The 25,235-nt window shown below is 42.5% G+C and overlaps 6 protein-coding genes across 6 annotated transcripts; 2 read left to right on the plus strand and 4 right to left on the minus strand.

Annotated features, from left to right (window-relative positions):
• Positions 1–24: 24 nt before the first annotated feature.
• Positions 25–1,244, minus strand: C8Q69DRAFT_443821 (glycosyl hydrolase; the record flags this gene model as incomplete). Its single annotated transcript, XM_028628948.1, has 2 exons — positions 25–705; positions 771–1,244. The coding sequence occupies 2 exons, from the start codon at positions 1,242–1,244 to the stop codon at positions 25–27; spliced, it is 1,155 nt and encodes a 384-aa protein (XP_028485729.1).
• A 9,278-nt stretch (positions 1,245–10,522) lies between these two features.
• On the plus strand, positions 10,523–11,684 carry C8Q69DRAFT_401026 (mannosyltransferase; the record flags this gene model as incomplete). Its single annotated transcript, XM_028627907.1, has 2 exons — positions 10,523–11,564; positions 11,632–11,684. The coding sequence occupies 2 exons, from the start codon at positions 10,523–10,525 to the stop codon at positions 11,682–11,684; spliced, it is 1,095 nt and encodes a 364-aa protein (XP_028485730.1).
• A 1,207-nt stretch (positions 11,685–12,891) lies between these two features.
• On the minus strand, positions 12,892–14,955 carry C8Q69DRAFT_230738 (putative camp-dependent protein kinase catalytic subunit). The gene is made up of 4 exons (XM_028626402.1): positions 14,471–14,955; positions 14,316–14,405; positions 14,127–14,251; positions 12,892–13,986 (listed from the first exon to the last, which is right to left on the minus strand). Exons 1-4 carry the CDS (start codon positions 14,721–14,723, stop codon positions 13,264–13,266), a joined length of 1,191 nt encoding a protein of 396 aa, XP_028485731.1. The 5' UTR covers positions 14,724–14,955; the 3' UTR covers positions 12,892–13,263.
• A 187-nt stretch (positions 14,956–15,142) lies between these two features.
• On the minus strand, positions 15,143–16,599 carry C8Q69DRAFT_463825 (putative vacuolar ATPase proteolipid subunit C). The gene is made up of 8 exons (XM_028630390.1): positions 16,266–16,599; positions 16,189–16,206; positions 16,120–16,132; positions 15,969–16,051; positions 15,803–15,909; positions 15,658–15,742; positions 15,518–15,603; positions 15,143–15,455 (listed from the first exon to the last, which is right to left on the minus strand). Exons 1-8 carry the CDS (start codon positions 16,311–16,313, stop codon positions 15,413–15,415), a joined length of 483 nt encoding a protein of 160 aa, XP_028485732.1. The 5' UTR covers positions 16,314–16,599; the 3' UTR covers positions 15,143–15,412.
• A 402-nt stretch (positions 16,600–17,001) lies between these two features.
• Positions 17,002–21,123, plus strand: C8Q69DRAFT_230795 (CNH domain-containing protein). The gene is made up of 3 exons (XM_028626403.1): positions 17,002–20,279; positions 20,338–20,769; positions 20,837–21,123. The coding sequence occupies exons 1-3, from the start codon at positions 17,184–17,186 to the stop codon at positions 20,912–20,914; spliced, it is 3,606 nt and encodes a 1,201-aa protein (XP_028485733.1). The 5' UTR covers positions 17,002–17,183; the 3' UTR covers positions 20,915–21,123.
• A 1,884-nt stretch (positions 21,124–23,007) lies between these two features.
• Positions 23,008–24,983, minus strand: C8Q69DRAFT_230862 (putative septin AspA). The gene is made up of 6 exons (XM_028626404.1): positions 24,624–24,983; positions 24,430–24,499; positions 24,255–24,371; positions 24,112–24,193; positions 23,452–24,057; positions 23,008–23,389 (listed from the first exon to the last, which is right to left on the minus strand). The coding sequence occupies exons 1-6, from the start codon at positions 24,642–24,644 to the stop codon at positions 23,161–23,163; spliced, it is 1,125 nt and encodes a 374-aa protein (XP_028485734.1). The 5' UTR covers positions 24,645–24,983; the 3' UTR covers positions 23,008–23,160.
• Positions 24,984–25,235: the final 252 nt, after the last annotated feature.

A 25,235-nucleotide genomic window follows, 5' to 3' on the forward strand; every position in this document is an offset into this window, starting at 1 on the left:
ACGGACCCTGGGGTAACAGCAGCCTTAAACTGCGGTGAATGCGATCGTTTCGTTCGATCTGATATCGATGGCAGCCGCATACATGCATCTGTCAGTCGCACTACAGTATGCATGAAAGACCATCTTCTTTCCGTCGCTGGAGACATCCGCCCCTCCTGGAGATCTAAGGCCATAGTCATCGGTCTGCAGCAACGGCCGTGAAGCCCTTGTGTAAGGACCCTTGAGCGACTGCGACCAGGCGAATTTGACGTTGTAGGCTGGGTTGTTGTAGCAATTGGAGGAAAAGAACAGGTAATACATGCCCTGTTCTGTCCGGACAATGGCCGGCGCCTCAACAAGAGGACCATCGCTGCTGTCCCTGCTGAGGATCTCGACAGGGTCACCGACTGGTGTGACACCGTCACTCTCTAATTGCTGGAGCATAATTGGAACTGGAAGTATTGGTTTGACGCTATTGTCACAGTTCCCTCCATGTCCGATGCTGTTCTCGTCTACCTTATAGGTGACATAGAGTGTACCGTCAACGTCCCGGAAGGGGGACGGGTCAATAGCACCACCGTTGTTTTTGGGACAGGCTAGAGGCTTGTCCTCAGGATGGTATGGGCCCAGAGGACTGGTGCCATTGGAGACTGCAGCTCCAACGCAGTGGTGGGCTGTCCAGTTCTTCACCTCCCCGCCATAGTAAAGAACAAACCTCCCGTCGTCCTAGCGTATGCGACATCAGTATGGAGTGTTTGCACATTTGATACTATTTTGAGTTATCAACTCACCCTCTGGATAACATCAGGAGCAAGATGGTTCTCCTCGGCTTCCCATGCCCCAACAATGGGCAATGCATCCAAACCGGTCAGATTCCAATGTACAAAGTCCTGTGACGTCGCAATCGGGATGTGCGCGTATGTGGTGGAGTTCACGTTCGAGACTGGACTTGTCCCAAACGCATACCAAGTGCCGTTGTGTTCCAGAAGGCCTGGGTCTGGAAAGTTGTCGACAGCCAACCGTGGGTGGGTTGGATCATTAGGTCGATCCGGGATTGCATCATTAGACGATGATCCGCCGCGATGCCGCAAGACTATCGGCAAGGTGATGATGATCGCCAGGATTCCGGCCCCTAAGATCGCCAGCCCTGTGATACACCAGATCCTTTTCCATGTCCATTTCGACGGTCTGGATGCTGGTTGTTTGGATGCTGGTTCGATTCCAGAGAATCTCTTCTCGATGTCCGAGGAGGCTTCGCTGCTCATTTCACGTGTTGTATGGGGCCAGGTCTGGAGTCTTGATAAAGCAGCTCAGTGAGACCTTGCCCAGGTAAGAGGATTCAATGAATTGATAAACCGGTATGGATTAATTATTTGGGACCATGGAGAGGACACATTAATAAATACAGGAGTGATTAAATGAGGTAACCGATCTGTTCAGGGAAAACGACGGATTGATGTCAGGTAGAATGAGATACTTGCGCTTCTTGCGTGAGAGGCTTCTGCCTTTATGTCAGAGAACGCAGAGCAACAAGAAATATCACCTAAAAAACGGGGGATTGACAGGAGATCTCATAGTATCGGCCCACTGCGGGCTGAAGTCATGAAGGGAATGATGGATGCCCAGAACTGGCTTGTTGAGGCTCATTGCGATCATGGAACGCATCGCAGAACTACTAGTAGAGTAAGGATAGAGATAGCTAGCGACTGGTGATCAATTGTTGGCATACTTATCAAGGGCGCGGAGCTCAATCGCCGACCGGCTCGTACCGTTGTCCAATATGCTGGATAGCCAGCTGTGGCCATTGGCAACCTCACCTGTGTCGAACGGTGGGTCGAAGTGATCTTCGAGTCAAAACCAACCGCGTCCAGGAAGCTTTGTCATTGTTGCGATCATAACAGCGTGAGAGTTACCACTGCAGATGCGCCGTTCATTCGAGTCATCTGGATTCCAGATACCAAATAGTCAATTCCACGTCTGCTGCCCTATCAGCAGTCTGGGCCACTGGACTTGCATCTGGCTGTCAGCACCGTGAAATGTCTCTTCTGCCCAAGAACCTAGTTGAGACGAGGACAGCTTAGCATGTACCTCGCAATGATAGCTATGATGCAGTGACTGACCATCATTCTCCCCACGGTAAACCGCCAGTTTTCATTCCAATCGTATACTCATTGAAGCTCAGGCCGTGTGTCACTTTCCGTCTGGCACTTCAAGTCATTTTCTTCGTCCGATATCTCACTACTAAGGCATTGATCTGCTCCATTATTATTCAAGTCGACCTTGCACAACAGCAAGGGCGGTACTTATAACAACAATACCATAGCGTGGTCCGGACCGCCGGAACGTCTGATTTAGTGTGCTTAAGCACTTGCCCTCGGGAGGGATCCGGGACCGCCTACAGAGTAAATGTTCTGCGCAGCCCTGTAGATCGCCTAGATGCAGAAAAAGCGGCCAAAATCGGCTACCCTGCTGGGACCAAAGAAATGATGTTCTTTTTGTTCATACCATGCTCAGGCGTTACCTGTCTGGATGACAATAAGAGTGTAAGCTAGCATCAGAGCCCCCCAGCCCAGAATTTGCATAAAGGGTCATCTTTAGAATACTATATGTTTAGGTAATTATTTACTTTTCCCCACTTACCAGAGCTCCGAGGATCTTGAATACACGTTTATTGTCCTACTGTATAAGGAAAAGCCTATTCTTTGCGAACCGTTGTGGCAGACATTCGATGCTTAACTAGGTGAGGATTTCATGATTTCATTTGCGACCTGAGGCATCATAGCTGCTAAGTCCGCTTCATCTCCATGTATATATAGAGTCAGCCCAATCTGCGAACTGCACCTGACAGACTGCAGGTGATGTAGATCGGTGTTCGTTTCAGACGATCGATCCCTGTACATCTTATTCAGCGCTGCACCTTTTTGTGAGTTATGTAAGCGGACGCTGTTGTCGCATTATGGCATAGCATGTCGATCAAAAAAAACATCAACCCAATAGAAAAGCGTTGCAGTTATTATTCACACGTGTCCAAACGAAGATGCAGGTTGTGGCTGGTTACTCGTTTCTAGTTACATCCAAATAGGCAATGGAGGGAGGTCCTTTCACCAATCTCCCTGTAATCTCAACTGTAACGGCGGCTAGGAGTCTTCGCTACATAATAGCCAGAATAAGAGTAGTTAGACATTTCGCGCTTATGAAATTATTCTTCCCTTCTTCAATAATTACTGAGAGGGCCTCAATAATTTTTAATCACGGGAATAAAATGAAATAAAACCTGTAGAAGAGCGGTCGCGGCACACTTAAGGCCCGCGATCTGTACGTGAAGCGAAGGTGCATGCAATCAATATTGACGCAGCAATGAGCTTCGAGAAACTGCCCATGTGCTATAGTAGAGTACTTAAGGCAACCTGACCCCAATGTTACGGCCCCACAGCAACTGAAGGCTATCTTAAATTACGTGAGACCACCAACGCTTTGTAGTGGTATTCGTGACCATTTTGCCCTGCTGGAAGAGGAAAAAAATATATGTTCCTGCCTCAGCTGTTTTTTTGAGTGGAGATAAAAGGCAATTATTAGATTATAACCAGAAATTAGACACTAATGGTGGAGCTAGTTCATTATTATTAAAAGCAATATGGCATCATGAGGCCGGCGTTGCAGAAGAACCAACTAAGTATATTGTCTCCTGAGATCAAAGGCCTAAACTCCATGGAATGTTTGACGATAGTTATGCCAGAGACCTATAAGGTGCCACGCATGATCTATACTATCCCAACAAGAAGTGTTCCTGTCGAATGCAATATATTCCGGGCGGTCCTGAATGGGAGGGTGTCCATGTCTGTGTCCGTATATGTAAATTAAGGACGGAATGATCGACTTCTCCATTCCACAATGGCCATTTATCAAAAGCCATCGAAAACTCCTCTGGCTGTGGCCCCTGCAAGCGGTAGCGATACGACCGTTGCACTAAAGCCGAAAACATGTATACCAACCAAAGGCGGTATATTGGATCTCCAGAACGGCAGATCGTCCGTTGTGAAAGATCTAGGTGCCCGGTGCGTTCTTTGCGGAGTATTTCAGCAACTCCCTTTTCCCTTTCCAGTCGACATAGACAGTCATTAATATTAATATTATTCCTGCGCCAACTCAATTGACCTAGCTGGTCAGTCCAACATCCTTCGTGGAACGGAGGAATTACGCGGCCTTCGCTCTCTAGACGACGACATCACTGTTCGCTCCTCTAGCCGCGGGTATCAGCTCGGCGAGGGTAGAAAAAAGCTCAGCAAGGGTAGAGAAGTTTTTCTGAAAAAAGTCTTAGCATTTTTTTCTACCCTTAATTAGCTCTCGCTTAATTAAAATAATAATAGAGCTAGTCTCTAATCAATTTTTGTCGCATATATAATAATAATACTAAAGCTAGAGCTATAAAGAACTATAGTATATTCTATATATATACTAGATATATCCTTTATCTATTTAAATAAGATATAATAGCTAATTCTCCTAGGTAAAAAAGCGCTAAATTAGAAGATAAAACTATTAATAATTAGATTAATATAAGATTATCAGCGGTATATCTGTAGTATATACTAGGCATATAATATTAATATACCTATAGGATATATTTAAAGAGTTTAGTATTATTATTTTATTAAATAGATAGTTAAAGATTTCTATAGCAGAGATATAAGATTATTTATATATGCCTAGCTATCCCTATATCAATGCAATAAGAATTATATATTTTATTTATAAAGTAAAACTATATCTAAGAAGCTAAGCATATAAAATTAATTAAAAGATTATAAAGGAAATATTAAAGGTAAGTTCTATATATGCTAGACTTATACTATATTAAAGGCTAATATTATTAGATTTAATTTTTAGTCTATAATATTAATAGCTATAATACTATTTATTTAAAGCTATTACATAAAGATAATAAAGATAAAGAAAATATAAAGGCATATTATTAAACTTATTAATACAGCGGTATTTATTATTATAAATATATTTATCTAGATATCTTTTATATATATAATATATATAATTATATTACTCCTAACTATATTAATAACCTATAAAAGAAGTTAAGCTAATAGCTTCTAGATATCTTTATTTTAAAATAACTTTAAACTATTATAAAAATATAAATAAGATAAAACCTATATTTTATAAATATTAATATATAATTATTATAGGTAGTATAATACTTTTATAAAAATATAGGATTAAGATAGTGCTAGATTATATTCTTATTATTAAATTAAAGAGTATAGTTATATAAGATAAAGACCGACAGTCTTTTATAGGAGCAATATATATATATTATAAATATATGTCTAGTATATATTAATTATATATATAGATTCTATATTTTAAATGCCCTCTCTTTATAGATATAGAATTATAGTATAAAACTACTCTTTTTACTTAATATTTATATAGTATTAATATACCCTATCTTAGTATAATTACTTAATATAGTGTTTATACAATAAAACCATAGTATATATATATTAGGACTATATATTCTAGGCATATATAATATAGTTTTAATTATTCTTAAGATCTTAGAAAGATAATATAATTTAAATATAATATTAAATTTAATATCTATATTCTAGTCTATTAAGAATAATTTTAATTTTATCTTTTAATTACTTATAGAAGATATTTATATTATTCTCTTTATCCTATAAAACTGTCTAAGGATATTATAGATAAAGTTACTATATTAATTTAATAATAAAATATCCTAGATCTTATAGCATATAAGTATATACCTAGTATATATAAAATATATACTAACCTTTAATTAGGGCAATTTATTATATTATTATAGTTTATAACCTTATATAACTAATATAGCAAGAATACATTATATATAATTTATTAAAGCCTTAATATTAAGGATAAAATTATAGTATTAATTGCTAAAAAAAAGTTATTCTATTATTTAGCTAGTAGTAATATTATAGGTATATATATAATGCTATTTATATAAAATATTAACTGCTAATATTATATAGGAATATAATATAAATTTACTTTAAATTATAACTATAATAGTAATAAATAATAGATTAAGGAGATCTATTTTTTTAATAATAAATATTTCCTTATTATCTATTGCATATATACCCAGGCAAAGGCTTTTCTTAATATAGAGTATATTAAAATAGACCTTTTATTTAAGATAGTCTAAGGGAAAATTAACCTCTTTATAATTACTAGGTGGAATAATATAAATAAGAGTAAATATATCTACTATATATATATATAATCTATATTTATTTTATAAAGGGATTAATACTTATATTTATATTTTTATTAATTTAGAAATATAAGAGGCTTATATAACTATATTTATAAAGATATTTTAAATTTTAGGGGATATAGTATATTCTCTAATTTAGTTTGCTTATATCTATTAAAATAAGAAAGATATATAAATAATTACTATTAATATATATATAAAGCAAATATCTAATAAGACTATAATTTACTTTATCCTTATTCTATATTTCTATAGTCTAATTTTAATATAGGATTTAAAGACTTTCTCTATAGTCTTAATCTTTTAAGAATATAGTCAGAATATTTATAATATATAATTATCTTCTGTTTAGTTTATATAATAAGAAACTTCTTAGTATAATTTTTAACATATCTATTTAAATATATAATCTATAGCTTATAGATAGTAGATTTAATTAATAAGCTTCTTTAGCTTATAGATAGTATATATAATATTAATACTAATCTCTGCTTTTAGATTAATTCTAAGCAGAAACTATAAATACTTAATAAGCTTATTTATAAAGCATTAAAGGTCCCTATTAAATATTAAAAATATATATATAAGTATATAGGGCTTAGTAAAAGCAGCTATTTTTAAGATAATTATATAACTAAAAAGGCATATTTATTACTTAGGGCTATTTTATAATAAGTATATATTAAATATATATAGGATACAGATAGTAACTAATTAATATATAAATATAAAAAAGCATATCTAAGAGATATATATAATATTAGATATTTATAAGACTACTAATATTAATACAATATAGAAGAATTATAGTAATATTATATAGCTTATAATTTAACTATAAAAAAAAGGTAAATATATATAATCTACTATTATACTAGATTACAAACTCTAATTATATAGACTAATATTATTAATATATAACAGCTAAACAAGTTTAAAAGCCTATATTCTTATATAATCTACAGAATATATATAATATATCTAATATTACTATCTTAGCTCGCAGTTACTAATAATTAGACTCTATTTTTATAATATAATTAATAGATATAGTCTCTATTATAGATCTACAGTCTAACTTAGGATAAAATATAACTAATATAGGGCTTATATATATAGACTCTATACTACTACTACTACTACCTAGTATAAAGCATAGAATATAGAGACCTTATACTAAAAATATATTAGAAGTAATAGAGAGAGAAGCCTGTTATTAATATATTAAGATTTTAAATTAAAATATTACTAGATTAAAGATAAGAGCTAAAGAATTTATAGAATAATAACTTTATAAAAAAAAAAAAGAATTATTAGCTAAAATAACTAGCCTAGAGAGAAGGGACTAGATAATATATACTAAGCATAAATATATTTTATTTTAAATTAAACTAGAGTATATAGGCGCTTAAGCTATAGATTCTTAAAAATATCCTTTTTATTAAATATCTATTAAAGATAGGCACCTAGATATAGAGAAAATATATAAGGCATATATTTAGGCAGTATAAGAAATAACCAGACTATTTATAAGCTAAATATACTAAATAATAATACCCTATATCTATATTAGCTATATATATATTAAATATATATAATATATACTATTATACTTAAAGAAAGAATTTAGCATACCTAAAGATCTATTAATAAAGCATATATTAAGTATATATTTACTTATCCCTTAATTAATTATTAGCATTATTAAACTGCTCTTTAATATTATTATTATTAATAATTATAATATTAAATTTATTAGCCATTTTATTATCTATAGCAAGGTTAGTATAAGTATATATTAAAAATATATATACTTATTATTAGAGCTCTCTTTCTCCTTTTTTTTATTTTTATCCTTATTATTTTTATTCTTATTTTTTTTCTCTATTTAATATTAATATATATTATATATATATAGGAGCTGGCTTATCTTTTAATTTTAAAATAAGCAATAAGGGAGAATAGAGATATTTAGGCAGGCTTAGACTATATTATTAAAAGATATTAGCGTAGCTCTATATATATATAATATATATTTATCTTATAACAGCGGCCAGAATTAGGGATAATAAAAATATATCTCTATTTATATATTAGCTTTTAATATTATCTCTTATTCTTTTTTTATATATATATTATATCTGCTAAGGGGTTATTAAAAAGAATTTAGTCCTTATTATTAATAATAATACAATAATTATATAATTCTGGGAAAGGGAAATAAAGATTAGGTTAGAGATTAGGCTAGCGCTAGCTAAAAATAGGTATAATAAGATATATATATTACTTCTATCTTAACTTTAGGGGTTTATAATTTATTTTAGGCTTAAAATAAGTATAAGTATAAGATAAATAGATTAGAGATAGATAATAATATATAGTTAATATAAATTATATTTATATCTATTTATATCTTAATAAAAGTAGGTACTTTATTTATAAGCAAATTTAGAGTTATTTTATCTAGGAATAGTATTAGTATATATAGGGCATATAAAATAAATAATTTATATAATTTCCTTATATTTATCTATATATTATAAGATAAGTAAGCCAGCAATATTTTTATACGGTATTAATTAAGTATATATAAAATATATGCTTATCTTACTCTAATTCTTTTAAATATTTAGCCTCTTATTAGCTATTAATAAAAACTTATTTTTTTAGGGTGCTAGAAAGATAGTTAGTATCTATATATATAATATATATAGGGATAAATTTATGCCCAGCTATCTCCTCTTTTTAAATTATATTTTTCTATATCAGGTTTTTAACTATATATTATAAGTATATATAGAATATATGCTAAAATAAATATATTAGCTCCCAGATACTATTAGCAGATATAATAATATAATATAAATTAGTTATATATAAGTATACTATATATTTTAATATTATTAATTGTAATATTATAGCTGTATTAGTTTAGTATATATATAGTTTTCCCTTAGATTATTTAGCAACTTATATATAACTATTAATAATTAATAATTTCTTAATAAGATTTAAAGGGTTTATATTATTAGCTATATTAATCGCCGGGACTATATAATATTAGTATATATTATATATATATTAAATATTTGATATACTCTGCTTATCTTTATTTATCTCTTTCTTAATTTTAGCCTATTATTAGTGAGGAGAAACCTAGCTATTATTTATATAAGGGATCAGACCTATTTTATATTAGTATATATTAAGCCTATATATTTATTAAATATACTATAATAGAATCTAAATGCAAATAGATTATCTACCTTATTAACTTAGTTATTATTATAGTCTGCCTTAGAAGATATTATCTAACTTTTATTTAGTATATATAAGATATAAGCCTTATATAATATTATCTTATTCTATTTATAAGTCTATTTTAGTCTATATAAAATTTAGCTATATAGAGAGTTTTGCTATAAAGGGGAAATAGGTATTAAAAAAAGAAGATAAAGATAAAAAAGTCAGTATTAATATATATTTAGTATAAGGCTTTTTATATTTTAATTCTATTTTAATTCTATTTACTTAATTATAGTATAAGTATATAGGTCTATGCCCTAATATATATAATCTGTGCGCTATTAAGCGAGAGCTGATTGAGAATAGAAAAAAATACCAAGACTTTCTTTAGAAAAACTTCTCTACCCTTGCCGAGCTTTTTTCTACCCTCGCCGAGCTGTATGCCCCTCTAGCCGGCAGGGACCGGGCTAGAAGGATAGAGTAATAGTCAATAAGTTCGAGGACTCCGCCAGCAGCAGTCGTCAACGCACTATATTCGAATACTGGCGTTCGTCAGCTCTCCGTTGCTACAAAATTGCCGTTTTCGTCGAGCTGCGACGATATTCGTATCCCTGTTAGATTGCGGCGTGCGCCACAAAGCTTCGTCAGTCAACCATTCGATTCGCCTTATCAATGGCGCCAACACTAACTCCGAACAGTCCGTCAGTTCTGTTTCCCTCGATCGCTCCACAGCTACTAGTGTAGCCGTATCCCTGCGGCATCTCTGCACCCTTTTTCTTTGATAACTGCTCGCCGATCATCAGAGAAAAAAACGGCTTTCAACTTTCTCGCTTTTATGTCCAGTCCTGCCCACATCCTCTTGTTCATGTCTGTGAGGATTGGGTGACTGCGACAGGGTCTTGGTGTTCTTGGCCTCCGTCCTGCGCAACCGTCGGATAAGCCCGTCACAACCAGAGCCCTGACCTGTCACAGGTCTTTCAAGTTATTTACAGCGATTGCTGCGACAACCCACCAGCCATGTTGACCTTTCGAAAGGCAGTGATCGTGGCAGTTTGCCTCATCACATTCATTGTCCTCCTGAGCACCTCCCACTCGACAAGCCAACCGCAATCCGTCGCGTCGACATCCGGAAACGAGGAGACTGTTCAGTCCCCGCCACAACAGGCGCAAAAAAAGAGTGCTGTGCAGCAACAGACTCTCGAGTCGATAGCTGACAAGCCGCTACGAGAAAAATTACGATATCATTTCCCTTACGATCTCAAGAGCAAATTCCCCGCATACATCTGGCAGACATGGAAATATACGCCCTCGTCGGGCTGGTTTGGTGAAACGCTGCGGCCTATGGAGGCGAGCTGGACAGAGATGCATCCTGGATTCGTCCACGAAGTCGTCGCGGATGATACAGCGGTACATCTGATCAAGTACCTATACGCGGGTGTTCCGGAAGTGACGGAGGCATATGAGTCCCTTCCTGTTGCCGTCCTAAAGGCAGATTTCTTCAGATATCTGATCCTTCTGGCGCGCGGAGGAATCTACAGCGACATCGATACCATCGCGCTCAAACCAGCATCAGAATGGCTGCCAGAAAAACTGGACCGATCGACGGTTGGCCTCGTAGTAGGCATTGAAGCCGACCCGGATCGCCCGGATTGGCATGAGTGGTACTCTCGCCGGATACAATTCTGTCAATGGACTATCCAGGCAAAGCGGGGACATCCCGTGCTGCGCGATATCGTCGCCACGATCACGGAAGAAACACTTCGGATGAAGAAGGCGGGTATCCTTACCAAGTCCAAGATGGACAAGACGATCGTGGAATTCACAGGTCCTGCAGTGTGGACGGATGCGGTGTTCAGCTATTTCAACAACCCTGACTACTTCAAGAGTGAAACCGGATCACCCAAGAATGTCACAGCCGCTGACTTCACTGGAATCACGACGCATAAGAAAGTCGGCGACGTGGTCGTCCTACCCATAACAAGCTTCAGCCCGGGCGTACGACAGATGGGCGCTGGAGAGATTGATGACCCCCTTGCTTTTGTCAAGCATGAGTTTGAAGGTTCGTCATTACCTCGATCCCTTCCCTTAGTCTTTAAAAATTAATACTGACACATGCCACAATATAGGCACATGGAAGCCCGAATCTGAACGCCATGCCAGCGGTGGTAGTATTGAATAACGGACATTTCGTCTTAACAGTACTAGAAGTTCACCGCGGTATCACCAACATCACACTTTCGATGCTTCGATTCCGAGCGCTCCACTGGATGGCTATAAAAGGCCCCGTGCTTGCCATCTATATTCAAAAGGCACGAAGCAAATCCGCCTTCAGACGTCTTTCATGAAATCTTATATATAATTGCACAGAATCATGTCGGTCACGCCTCGATATATATTGAATATCTTCTTCGGGTTTTTTCTTTCTCGCATTAGCAAGGCGTTCTGTTCTGATCGGGCCTGTGTCTTGGACACTCAAATCGACCTTTTTCTTCCCTAATTTATGTGACCAACTTCTCTGAGTCCTTTCTGTGAAATCTTCTGCATCGATCTGTGTTGTGTTCTACTACTGTTTTTTTTTTGTCTCCATTTCTTCTCTACGACAGACTACGTTGGAGTTTTGACGGGATCGGGAGGAGGAACCGCTCGAATTGGCTCGAAAGACGAAATGTTACCATTATTGTCTCTGTGGGTGGGGTTATTTGTTGTAATGCATCCTGAGCCGATTCCCATCATGTTTCAAACAATTTGCCATTTTCCATTCAAGTCATGATGAAATTAAGCGACAAACTGTGCCATTATTATTAGATGAGATCGTATCTTGGCAATCAATTCGGGATAAGGAAAGGTCACCATTTCTTGAGAATAGTCCTCGCTTTCGGGTTCAGATCTCACAAGGGTTTTAAGTATAAGATATGGATGGAGTTGGCGAGTTTTTGTATAGTAAACTCAAAAGACAGTTTCGAAGATACGATACTAGAGACAAGTGACGACGTATGCATCCCTGATAGCTCATGAAGTTCTCATTCATTCATTCATATCTTTCTTTGTAATGGCATGGACCCTTCTCCTAGAAAGAAAAGAAAAATCGTATAGACCGGAAACCAGTAAGCCCATTGATCTGACTCCTTGATCCCTAGAAAGGAAAAAAAAATCAAAATGGAAATCAAGACCAAATCCAAGTATCCAAGAAGAAGAAGCAAAAAGTATAAGGAATAAGGAATAAATAAAAGTAGATAACACGCAAATGTCAGGAGAAATGAGAAAAGAGAAAAAGGGCAAGGGCAAGGGAGAAGATAAGAAGGTTAAAATGCAAAAATATTTCCTTGTATGTGATGGCTCCCCCTATGACAACGCCAGGATAAGCTCATGACAAGCAATCAGACTTGAATGTGTATTCGTGTCTTGGTTCCTTGTCGAAGCCTTGTTGTCATGGAAGTAGTCCTGATCCTCGAGATAGTCCATAGAAAAATGGGACAGGTCTGAAGGACAAACGTAGTCGGAAAGAAATGTCGCTACTGTGCAGGTATATAGGGCTATAGGTATATATTACATGTGACTGGATGCACGGGAAAGCACGTGAGATGGCAGGTCGAAATTGCAAGCTGGAACTAGAGGGTCAAGAGCACAATAGGGAAAACCTTCTTAAGCACGACCAGCGACCTGGATATGCGAAGAGAAGGAATGGAATGAGACCTGGGAACAATAATGGCTTCTAGTCCAAGGTCATATATATCCAGCCATATATAATGTACCCATGGTCAAAAGTCTTTGAACAAGGGCTCGTACTTATCTTTCATCTCGTCGGTATAGGCAGTAAGCGTGCTTGGATCAGGAGGGGCTGGATACTCCTCAAAGTTCCCAGCATCCGCTGGGTGCTCCACTCGTGGCACTATGGGGCCTTTAACGCGATGATAGTAGAGACTATCCCATTTAATTCCATCGAAGAATGGATGGGACTTCACTCTGCGAGTACCGCCAGAAATATGCCCTAGTCGTTCGGCCGGGTGAGTCTTGCATAGTTGGGAGACAATGTCTCGAGCTGCTGGCGACATGTTCTGCGGAAAACGGATATGGCCTTCGACGATCTGTTCGTATATCCGCATCGGATTCTGATCCCAGAATGGTGGCTGTCCAACGATGAATTCATATATGAGGATCCCCAGCGCCCACCAGTCCACAGCAAGACCGTGGCCGCTGTTATGGATGACCTCAGGTGCAAGATATTCCGGTGTCCCGCAAAGAGTGTAAGTCTCACGGTTCCCGACCTGTTTGGCAAAACCAAAATCGACGAGTTTTATATGTCCTTCCGCGTCGAGAAGGATGTTTTCCGGTTTAAGATCACGATAGGCAACGCCTTGAACATCATGGAGAAACTCGAGTGTCAGGGTTATTTCTGCGGCATAAAATCTCGCTGTCGATTCACTGAATCGTCGTGCACGTCGAAGAAAACTAAATATTTCGCCCCCTGGGCAATAATCAAGCTATATCATAGTCAGCAATAGCTTGCTTGATGAAGCACCGGTCCACTTATTCGCGATACTACTAGTAGTTCTTGACCGGACGTAGTAGCCATGGGAAGTTACGGCTCTGCAGTGCTTCACCTAGGGGGGAAAACCCATACCAGCATATATAGACATTGGTCGTCAGAGAAAGTAGTTATTAAAGTGGTGATGAAAGGGTGGCCAGCGACAGCACTCAGTGTTTTGCGTTCGTTGCGGACATGTTCCACCTGCTTCAGTTTGATCACTGTAGAATTCCCTCTTGTCAGTACCACCTCAAGCCATGAAATGCACAGTGGATTCCTTCATACCATCTGCTTTGCGAAGTACTTTGAGCGCATATACTTGTTTTGGGTCTTGTAAATCTTTTAACCGTGCGAGCCACACGCGGGCAAAGGTACCTGAGATAAAAGCGAAATATTAGAACGGGATAAGTCGTTTTTATTGCTTGGTGAGCGTGGCATACCTGTGCCAAGGGTCTTAATGAGTTCAAAGTCATCCAGCCGTAGACTCCGCGCAGATATCCCCAGATGCTTATCCTCCGGACGTTCTGTGACAACGAATGGGTTCAGGGACCGTTCATGCGCCGGACGAACCGAAGCCACGAACTCCTTTTCCTGCTCGTGCACAGCCGCAGCAGCTTTCACATCCGTCTGGGCGCCGCTTTTCTTATCATTGACGGGGTTATGTGTCTGATTTTCGACTGTTTCTGTAGCCATTGGGACGGCAAGCGATCCTGTCCCGGGGAAGAGGGCAAGTAAAAATTGTGGGGGAGATCGGTCGGAGAAATGAATTGATAGGAGACGCACGACCAATCTATCACGGATGACGGGCCAGTCCTGCGATGGCCATGGAATTGAGCGCCTGAGAGGAATTGAGAGTGCGTACCGGGCGATGCCGATTGCAGCTTCAGCTGGATCTGGGATCTTTACAGTACTCTACAGCTCCTTTTGCGGTGTCTCGCTACGGAAACCGCCTGGGGGGCCTGGAGGCCTGGGGCTCTGACGTACCTGGCGGGGCCAGAGCATTCGGGCGCTAAACAGGCACGTTGGAGTGCGCCAGCGGCCTCCAATTATTATCGTTCGAGATCTTCCACGGCCACTGCAGTCTTCCTACGTGGAATCGCTACGGGCCTGCGCACGGATCTGAGGGTCATATCTTCCCGTCTGGTATTGAAGATCTATATGTAAGTTACGCTCCCCTTGCCACTCACGAGGGCCCGCACTTCGACGTTCAACATCATATCAAGTAATCCGGTCCATCTCGTACGGCCCATCGCCGTCCCTAGCACAGTCGGGGTCTGGCTGGACGTCCTTCGACAGACCATATAGCATACAAAGCAGATATCCGTTTCCGGATATCGCGCAGGAAACGCCATGAAGAAACTTCGCAATACACCAGAGAACCATCAAGGCTTGCTCTTGGAGTTCAGAATCAGTCCAACAATCAGCCTGGCACGGGTCAGTCAGCTCATTCAACGCTGTTTTTTCGCCAGGAAAGGGCAGCAGCATACCCATAGAGACCCAGAACTTCACCGAAAATCAGAATAAGAATCATTCCTACGTAGACACGCGACTGTTGCATGTATGCGCGCACACCCTGTGGCAGTAGCGGTTAGTAATAACCAAGAAAACCACCAAGGGACCACCATACCGCATCTCCAACAATACCAATCGTATATCCAGCAGACACACCGGCCAAACCGACGGAGAGTCCCGCAGCGAGATGCATGAATCCACTGTGACAACAATATCAATAAGGTGCACACCTGAGACGACTGCAGAACCAGTGGACGTACGTGTACAAACTCGTGTTTGCAGTTGGTCCGATGTCTCCGGCAATCAGGACCGCAATAACCAAACCGTAGACCGCAATAATACCAGACATAACAACAGGGATCAGAGACTGCCATGAGTCAGCTACAATTGGCAAAAAACAAGTTTCGAATAAGAAGTGTCCCATGCCTTCATGATCAAGTCCGGTCTAAATGTGCCAACTCCCGAGATTCCAATGCCGGACTTCGCTGTGCCATACGCTGCTCCCATCGCTGTTCATTGTGAGTATCGGCCGCTTAATGATAGGTCATTTAAACATCGGTGGCAACAAAAGACATACACCCGAAGATCATCTTCGGCATAGTCAGCATGTATATCGCGAAACGTTTCGTTTTCAGGGCCGACTCACTGCTGCAGCAATTCCCGCCTACAGTCGCTTGTCAGTAAGACGTAAGAGCTCCAGGAGACCATCAGAAGGACACTCACGAAGGAGAAAAATGGGGCAAACTTGGGCGAATACTCGCTTTCGGCCATGTTGAACGACTGCAGGAGACCGCGTGTGCGGCCTCACAGTAAACGATGGATGGTGAAGCTCGATGGAATGGGAGTAGGAGACGGCGTTTCAAGTCCTCGTGGGTCAGCAGACTCGATGGCGGTTCTAAGATCCTTGATAGAGGACCTAGAGACTCCGTAAGGTGCAAGAAGAAGCAAATAAACCCGCTATCAATGGCAGCGTGTGTTCTGAGAAACCAAGGTCTGGTGGTCGTGGGAGAGCTCGCGGCGTGGCCGACCAGCCAGAGTTCCAAGTTGCTCGCCCGGTCCGCCGTACAGGAGCCGCGGTGGCCGCGCGCACTGACCCGAGATCTGCCTATCCGGGTTAAGTCAGACATGTGCCTGTTCGACCCAACAACCCCGTGCTTTTCGATCACGAACACCACTGACAACATCCAACACGTCTTCCTCGAGACCCCCGCGTCTAGTCTCGAGGTCTCGATCATTCTTCATCGACGATCCCGGAGGGGCTGCAGAGGATGCTTAGGGCATGAGTACTGGAGCCAGTTTCTACGTCCGCGCCAAAGGCTCCTTGCGCATATCGGTTATTGCATCTGTACGGTCTTTACGACAAGCCTCGACATTTGTTTCGCACTCAGGACGATATCCGGGGATATTTCTTGCTTGAAGGGGCCTCTGTATCAGGATACGCGCCTCACTACACCTATGGTGCAAAATTCTACTTCGCCTCCCCTCACGATTGATAATCATCTGTCGAGCTTTCGCACGGTCCGGGCCGACGAGATACGTCGAGATCGCCCGTTTACTTGGAGTGGATAGGTTTTTTTTTTCCAAAAGTGAAAGGGGTTCTTGCTTGCTTGGATAGTTACATTTTCGAGGTAGCTCTGGGTTATGGCGGACCTGGGGGCCCAGCAGGGCCGGAACTACCGGCCAAATCCTTATGGACATGCTTCATCCTTTCAGCGTGATGCCGCATTCACTGATATCTTCGGTGGCGCGCCACCACCTGGACGGTCCCAGACGATGACATCCCAGACACCGCAGTTTTCGCAGGATCGAGCACACACCATGTCCTCCCATGTGCCCCATCCCCAGATGCAGAGGGGTCCCGCACCGCCAGTGCGACAGATGCCAAATGGATATGGATATCCAACGACCAACGGGTATGCCCAGCCAAGGCAGCCCAACGGTCCGATGGCACCTCAGCCTCCTTCACAGGGTATGCCACCACCTTTCTCGGGACGTTCTGCATGGCCACAGCCCCAACGAATGGATTCAAGACCTGGCCAGGTATCCCAATATCCGAATCCGATGCAATCGGCGCGAGGGTACGCTCCTGGCCCCGCCCTGAACTCCGATCCTACGCGATCCAGCTCATTAGCAATGGCGAGAATGGGCGGTCCTCCGTTACACCAGCCGCAAACAAGTGGCTTCAATCACACGTCTGCAGTTTATTCTCGGCACAATATATATAACTCTACAGTGCCAAGGACCCCACAGGGACGACCTGTTCCGGAGAGGCATGCAAATGAGCATACAATGTCACTGAGTTCTTACAACGCTGATCGTGATCATGCACATACAACCATCACGGGAAGGGTAATTCCAAATCGGCGACCACCTTCAGGTCCAGAACCTGCCCCGCCAATTGCCAATGAGAAAGACAGCTACAACAGCCAGGACAGGGAACCAGGGGCACGACGTCCCAGTGAGGCTTCGTTGAGCTCGAGAACGATGTCTATGGCGTCTACCATCATTCCGGATCGAACTATGAGCATGCAAAGCACCAGAATGCAGAAATCCGGCAGCCAACAGACTGCTGTCAACTTTCCACCTCGGCCCCGAGCGCCTTTGGTCTACCCCGCTTTGCTTTCTCGCGTGGCTGATGTGTTCCGTGAGAGGGTACCTGTAGGGTTGCGCCAGAAGAACGGTCTGTCTTATCAGAATGCGTTCTCTGGTATAGAGGCTGTCGATACGATCTCGTATATCATTAAGACTACCGATAGAAACCTCGCCCTTCTTCTAGGGCGTGCGCTCGATGCCCAGAAGTTCTTCCACGATGTTACATATGATCATCGCCTCCGAGACGCCCCCGGTGAGATCTACCAGTTTAGGGAGACCATGGGAGAAGAGGCACCTAGCTCTGATGTCAACGGTGTATTTACCCTGCTGACCGAGTGCTACTCGCCTACTTGCACGCGTGATAATTTGTGCTATTCGATCGCTTGTCCACGACGACTTGAACAGCAGGCCCGGCTCAACCTCAAACCGCAGCCTGGTCTCCGGTCGTCAGCTTCCAAAGGCAGTCTCCACGACAATGACGATAATGATGACCAGAAACTCTGGATCAATATGGTTCCGAAAGAAGTTTCCGACAGTATCGATGACAGGGAGAAGAAACGGCAGGAAATTATCTTCGAGATCATGTATACGGAGCGCGACTTCGTCAAGGATCTGGAATATTTGCGGGATTTCTGGATGAGACCCTTACGCTCTGCGGGTAACACGACACTTTCGCCCATTCCTGAGCATCGACGAGAGAAATTTATCCGCACAGTCTTTGGGAACTGCTTGGAGGTCCTCAAAGTTAACTCAGGGCTATGCGAAGCCCTCAATGCGAGACAGAAGGAAAGCCATGTCGTTAAGACTGTCGGAGACATATTTCTTCAGCATGTTCCTCGCTTTGATCCGTTCATAAAGTACGGTGCGAATCAGCTGTATGGAAAGTACGAGTTCGAGAAAGAAAAGGCTTCGAACCCAGCCTTTGCGCGCTTCGTTGAGGAGACCGAACGACTAAAGGAGTCTCGAAAGCTAGAACTGAATGGATATTTGACCAAACCTACAACCCGTTTGGCGCGATATCCTCTTCTGCTTGAAAACGTACTGAAGTACACTGCAGACGATAGCCCGGATAAGCAGGATATTCCGAAAGCAATAGGTATCATCAAGGATTTTCTGTCCAAGGTCAATGCGGAGAGTGGTAAAGCCGAGAACCATTTCAACCTGGTTCAGCTCAACTCGGCACTGAAATTTGCACCTGGCGACTATGTCGATCTCAAGCTCACAGAAGAAAACCGCCAGTTGCTCACGAAGATGGCATTCAAGAAGAGTCCGACTGATAGTTCCGAGGTCACTGCATATCTCTTCGATCATGCGGTACTGCTCGTTCGAATAAAGGTTGTCAATAAGCGTGAGGAGTACAGGGTCTATAAGAAGCCAATTCCGCTGGAGCTCCTCGTCATCACACAGATGGACGAGGTGATCCCAAGACTGGGCATTGCCAAGCGGCCTTCTTCGAGTCTTATCGGCAACAAAGCTGTGAACAATCCTCCCTCCTCGAGGGACGGCTTGCCGATTACTTTCAGGCATCTTGGGAAAGGCGGCTATGATCAGACGCTTTACGCTACGTCACAGACGCAACGACAGAAGTTTATTGAGATGGTGGAACAGCAACAAAGGAAACTGCGCGAACGGAATAGCAACTTCTATTCAAAGTCTATACTTTGCCAGAACTTCTTCACTGCTGTGAATCGGGTAAACTGTCTTGTACCGATTGACGGTGGCCGCAAACTGGTTTATGGTACCGACAGCGGTATCTACCTGTCAGATCGATGGCCAAAGGACAAGAATGCAAAGCCAAGGCGGGTCTTGGATGCCAGTGGAGTTACGCAAATAGACACTCTCGAGGAGTATCAGCTTCTTCTTGTACTTTCGAACAAGACGCTCAGTTCCTACCCTATGGAGGCCTTGGAGGTGACGGAAGGGCAGAACCCCCTCGCCCGACGACCGAAGAAGATCCAAGGACATGCCAACTTCTTCAAAGCTGGTATTGGTCTCGGTCGCCACCTTGTTTGCTCTGTGAAGACCTCAGCACTATCGACAACAATAAAGGTCTTTGAGCCAATGGACAACCTCGCCAAGGGTAAGAAGAAGCCAGCTCTGAGTAAGATGTTCCAAGGTGGACAGGACACATTGAAGCCTTTCAAGGTCAGTATAAGAAAGCACTGTCGTATAGTATAAATCATATGGCTGACACACAATATAGGAATATTACATCCCAGCGGAATCGTCTTCTGTCCACTTCCTCCGATCTACCCTGTGTGTGGGCTGCGCTCGTGGCTTTGAGGTTGTCAGCCTTGAGACTACCGAGAGTCAGTCGCTGCTCGATCAAGCTGACACTTCTCTTGACTTTGTCGCCCGCAAAGAAAATGTTAAGCCCATCCATATCGAGAGAATGAACGGCGAGTTCCTTCTCAACTATAGTGACTTCTCCTTCTTTGTCAACCGGAATGGATGGCGTGCACGTCCAGACTGGAGGATCTCCTGGGAAGGAAATCCTAACGCTTTTGCGCTTTCGTATCCTTATATCCTTGCTTTTGAGCCGAACTTTATCGAAATCAGACATATCGAGACCAGTGAGCTTATTCACATAATGACTGGGCGGAACATTCGAATGTTGCATTCATCGACGAGAGAGGTACGTTCCTAGATTTGTTCTTTGTTCCAAAACCGATCACAGATGTGCTAATATTCTGATCTTCCAGATTTTGTATGCCTATGAAGATGAAGCGGGCGAAGATGTGGTTGCAAGTCTGGACTTCTGGAATAAGCCGCAGCACTGAGCCTCGAGAACGGAAGAGACGAGAGATGCCTCTAATCTCAGCTGCCCTGTTCAGCTCTGAAGTAGCCTCTTGTCGGGTAACTCCCCTTTCAATTCTGCGATGCTGGTCACGGTTTCTCTTCGAGAACAGCTGTCTTTAGCAATTTTTTAATAATCTCCTTTACCGATCTCGTTCTAGGCCAGCGGTGTCCCCCTTCTTCGTCTCTTGTTCGTGTGTACACTGAAAGCGGAAATGTCGTGTATTCATTTCTTTATGCGACTTGTCATTTTCGCTGCCATATTCTTGGTTGCCTGGTCATATTTCTCTCGCCTCCTTTTCTCTTTTTATCTTTTATCTATCCATACTACTGATCTCAGAGAACAGTACTCACTTATCCCCCAATACCCAAGATATTTCAGGGAAATCCTACGGCGCTGATATGCTCTCGCGAGTGCCCCAGTGCATTTGTTTATTAGTGGTTTTGTCTTTTCTCTTCCTCTTGTCTCTGGTTGAAATTTTTCCATTTTTCTTTCTCTATTCATCTTCCTCCTTGGACAGACACCGAGATGACTTGAATGTAAACAAGTGCGCTTTTGTTTTCTGTTCTATTGAGCCTATTTTGTTTCCTCTCCGTACGTACATTTAGAATATGTGTCTGTATCCGTCGTGTCTGAAATTGTTGCAATCTATAGGCCTTATGTTCGATTGGTTGCTTCCTTCGTAAACTCAAAAGGTAGCTATCGCTGGCACCGTGGAATTCCCTTTATCAAGGGATAAGCATTCAAGAGGCAACAGTCAATAAAAACTCTTCAGATAAGAAATATTCATATTCCATACTTTTCACTCTCAGCGTCCCTTAGCGCCGCGACAGTCATTTTTCTCCCGCGCCCAAGGAGAATCACATCGTCGGTGGGGTGTGATCTCACATCTTCCAGGGTGCATTTTAGTCATAATACTATAACTATCAGTAAGTCCCGTTGATGACTGCAGTAGTTTAGGTATCCAGGGCATATTAGAGGAACTAGATATATAGTGTTTTAATTCTATTTTTCGTAGTGAGAAAGAGCTACTTAAATGTTCATTTATTATGCCATAATATATAGCTAACTAGACATTGCCTATACTTTTGAGATTTATTATCAGTTACGTCTGTTTAACTTGTTATATTTCGTCTGATCTCACTTATTGTCTTGTTGATTGTGGGGTGGGTTATTGTTTTTCGTCTGATCTTCTTCTCCCACATGGATGTGAATCAAGAAAAATAAGAGGTTAATCGGACTCCTTCTCTATGTTCCTTTTCGCTAAGTGGTGGAGAATAGTTGCTCTCTTGTTCTAATAAGTATTTAGGGATATGTATAAGATGGACGGCCGGACGTCACTGATATATATATCGCGAGGTACGCGGTAAGTTGCCGACTCCGACGGTAATAGAAACTACGGATTTGAAGCACGGAATGTGAAAAGGTTCTCAGCTTCTGACTATTTGAGGCCACTACGACATCTTGGTCAACTGGAAACCCTCACTAGATGCCTTCTACTAATACGATGATACACAAGACACACTAGTAGGGATCCTCTGCAAAGGACATCAAAAGCACTGGCACATACTAGATCAATGCTTTTTCTTCCTCGATTTAATAAAATCAGCTATCTTCAACAGGGATGGGAAGACATGAGATAGGGCATGAAGAACGAGAACACAAAGAGCTTCGAAGAAAAGGGAATCTTGCTGCGCTGCAAAGGTGAGATCGGGGATGGAGAATAGTTCGACGCGTCAAAAAGCCTCGAATAGTGGCGCGTACCGAAAGAGAGGGAAGAAAAAGCGAAGAAAACGGATTAGGAAAATTGTCTTGGGTTCCGTCCGGAGGCGTTTGTGTCAAGGATTAAAAATCATGCTATCTCCAGCCCGAATTTGTTACCACCCGGGTGCATCGAAAATGATAAGATCTCTCGGGGTTTAAAAAGGACACACACGTAAAAAAGAAAAGAAAAAAAGAAGAAAGGAGAGTCAAGAGAGAAACAGGCACAACTCGTCATCTTCTGAATCTGACCCCTCTTCTCCCCGATGGAAAAGGTAGATGCAGACATCGATGCCGGAGCTTCCCCTCTTCTCCCTTTTAGAATGCTGTCAAGCGCCATAATACCATTCTCACGCCTTATCCGCTTCCTCGATAAGAGGGGCTGCGCAATTACAGCACGTAGAGCATTGACGGTATCGAACCACAGGATCAGTTCCCGCTCCTGGCGCCACTCCTTCGGGGTATTATCTACGCCTCTCCGTTGAGCTCCTCCGCCTGGCTTGCTTCGCGTGCCATACGGGCCTCGATCTCCCGCAGTTGGCTCTCGCGAGCCAGCAGCTCCTGTCGCTTCTCGTTGATCTCGCGCTGTACCTTGAGCTCGATCTCGCGGAGCTTCTCCTCCTCGCGGCGGAGCTGCTCCTCCTTCAGACGGACAGACTGGCTTGCCAGGTCTTCTGGGTTCATAGAAGAATCGGCACTGTTGATGATTGTTAGTGACTATGTTATTTTATGCTAGGGGACAGAGAAGAGAAGACATACCCTCCAGAAGTACCATCGACGCTCTTGCTGAGCTTCTCGGTACGGTAGTTTTCGTAGAGGAAGTCGTGGGTGATCTCCTTCAGATCTGCCAGGTGGCTGTGGAGCAGAGCGCTGCGGATGGCGAGGAAGTCAGAGTGTCGGGGGTTTTCCACCTCCACAACACCCCACGGATATTGTCTCGCTCTGACCTTCTTACCACCGATTTCCAGGATGTCCTCAGAACCGACGATGGCGAATGGCATCAATCCCCGCAGCTCAGCGTTCTCCTCCACGGTGTCTTCATCGTCCTCCTCAATGTCGTAGGGGAAGTTGTAGACGGGGATGCGGTAGTGCTCGATGTCTTCCATAACTAGCTTCTTCGATTCGGCCAGCTCAGCAGGGGTGAGCGAGTCTGCCTTGCCAATGACGGGGATAACGTTCACACGGGGTGACAGGCGCTTCATCAGCTCGATATCCAGTTCGCGCAGACCGTGGCCGGTGGGGGTGATGAAGTACAGAAGGGCGTGCACTCGGTTGTCCCTGAAGCGGGGGTTACGCTTGATTCGTGATTCCTCGGCGAGAATGTCGTCGTATTGGCGCTCCAGGTATCCGACGATCTCTGAGAAGCTGCGTCCTGTTAGCTGCGGCGCCCCATGTCTACGAGCCTGTCCCTCAAGGTACCTCTCTTCGTTGTCAATCTGGTCCCCAAATCCGGGGGTGTCAACAATGGTTAGTGAGATGCGCGTGCCCTCCTCATCGAGCTCTAACTCTATCAGTGTGAATTAGTCCTAAATAAACCTGCGTGGCCGTCCGCGGTTACTCACCGACGGTGACGGGCTTGATACGGACGCCCTCCTCGATGTGAGCGTTGGCCGCATCATCCGCATCCTTGTGCTCGAGAACCTTCTTGCCGCAGAGCGTGTTGACAAAGGTCGTCCGTCCTGCGATACCGGGTCAATTGAGGATCGCGTGTTGCGTTGTGCGTGTCGGGATACGTACCAGTTCCGCTGGCACCACAGACCATCAGACAGAACTGAATTCCCTTCTTGACATTCTTCTTGCGACGGATCTTAATCTGGGTGTCAGGACCGGTCAATACACAAAGTTGGGGACGAGATTGGGCATTTAGCTTGGGGAGAGGACGATAGAAATCTGGGGAATTCTCGTAGCAAGACAGAAAGTCGCAATCATACCGCGTTCAGTGCCGACGACATGGTGGCTGGTATGGAAGGGGGAAACGGACGAGGTGCAGGGGCGAAATCAGCACGCAGGTCAAGGATGCAGAGACGAAGAAGAAGTGAAGGGGAGGAGGGAAAGCAGCAGAGGAAAAAGGGTTGCTTGGAGATGCTTCTCCTGACGGAACCTTTGAGGGGGGAAGCGTAGGGGGAAAGCAGCAGTGAGAGAGAGAGCGAGAGGCCGGCCGCCGTAGCGTCTGTTCAAGTGTTTCCCCCTTTCCACGCTCGGGTCGAGATTCGGCCAATCACGCCGATCACCCGGCCAGGAACAGGACGAGCGATGGAATGTAAATGATTATTATTATTATGGAGTTGCTGTTCTTTTCTCCAGGTGACCAAACCACGCTCTACAGATCATTTACTGATGATTTCTACAGGTGATGGTCCGGCTGTGCGAAGTATTCTCTGCCCATCTGTGTCGGCCGTCCCCCGCGTGTCCTGTCTTCAACGGCCAGCAGCACGAGCGTCAGGGGGTGGATCGAAAGCCAGCAAGAAACAATAATAACTAGGTAACTAACTACTAACTACCTAGGTAACTAAACACGCTGGAGGGTCCAGAGCCGCGCAGCG

Source organism: Paecilomyces variotii (assembly GCF_004022145.1).
Source record: "Paecilomyces variotii strain CBS 101075 chromosome Unknown C8Q69scaffold_4, whole genome shotgun sequence".
Taxonomy (NCBI): Eukaryota; Fungi; Ascomycota; class Eurotiomycetes; order Eurotiales; family Thermoascaceae; genus Paecilomyces; species Paecilomyces variotii.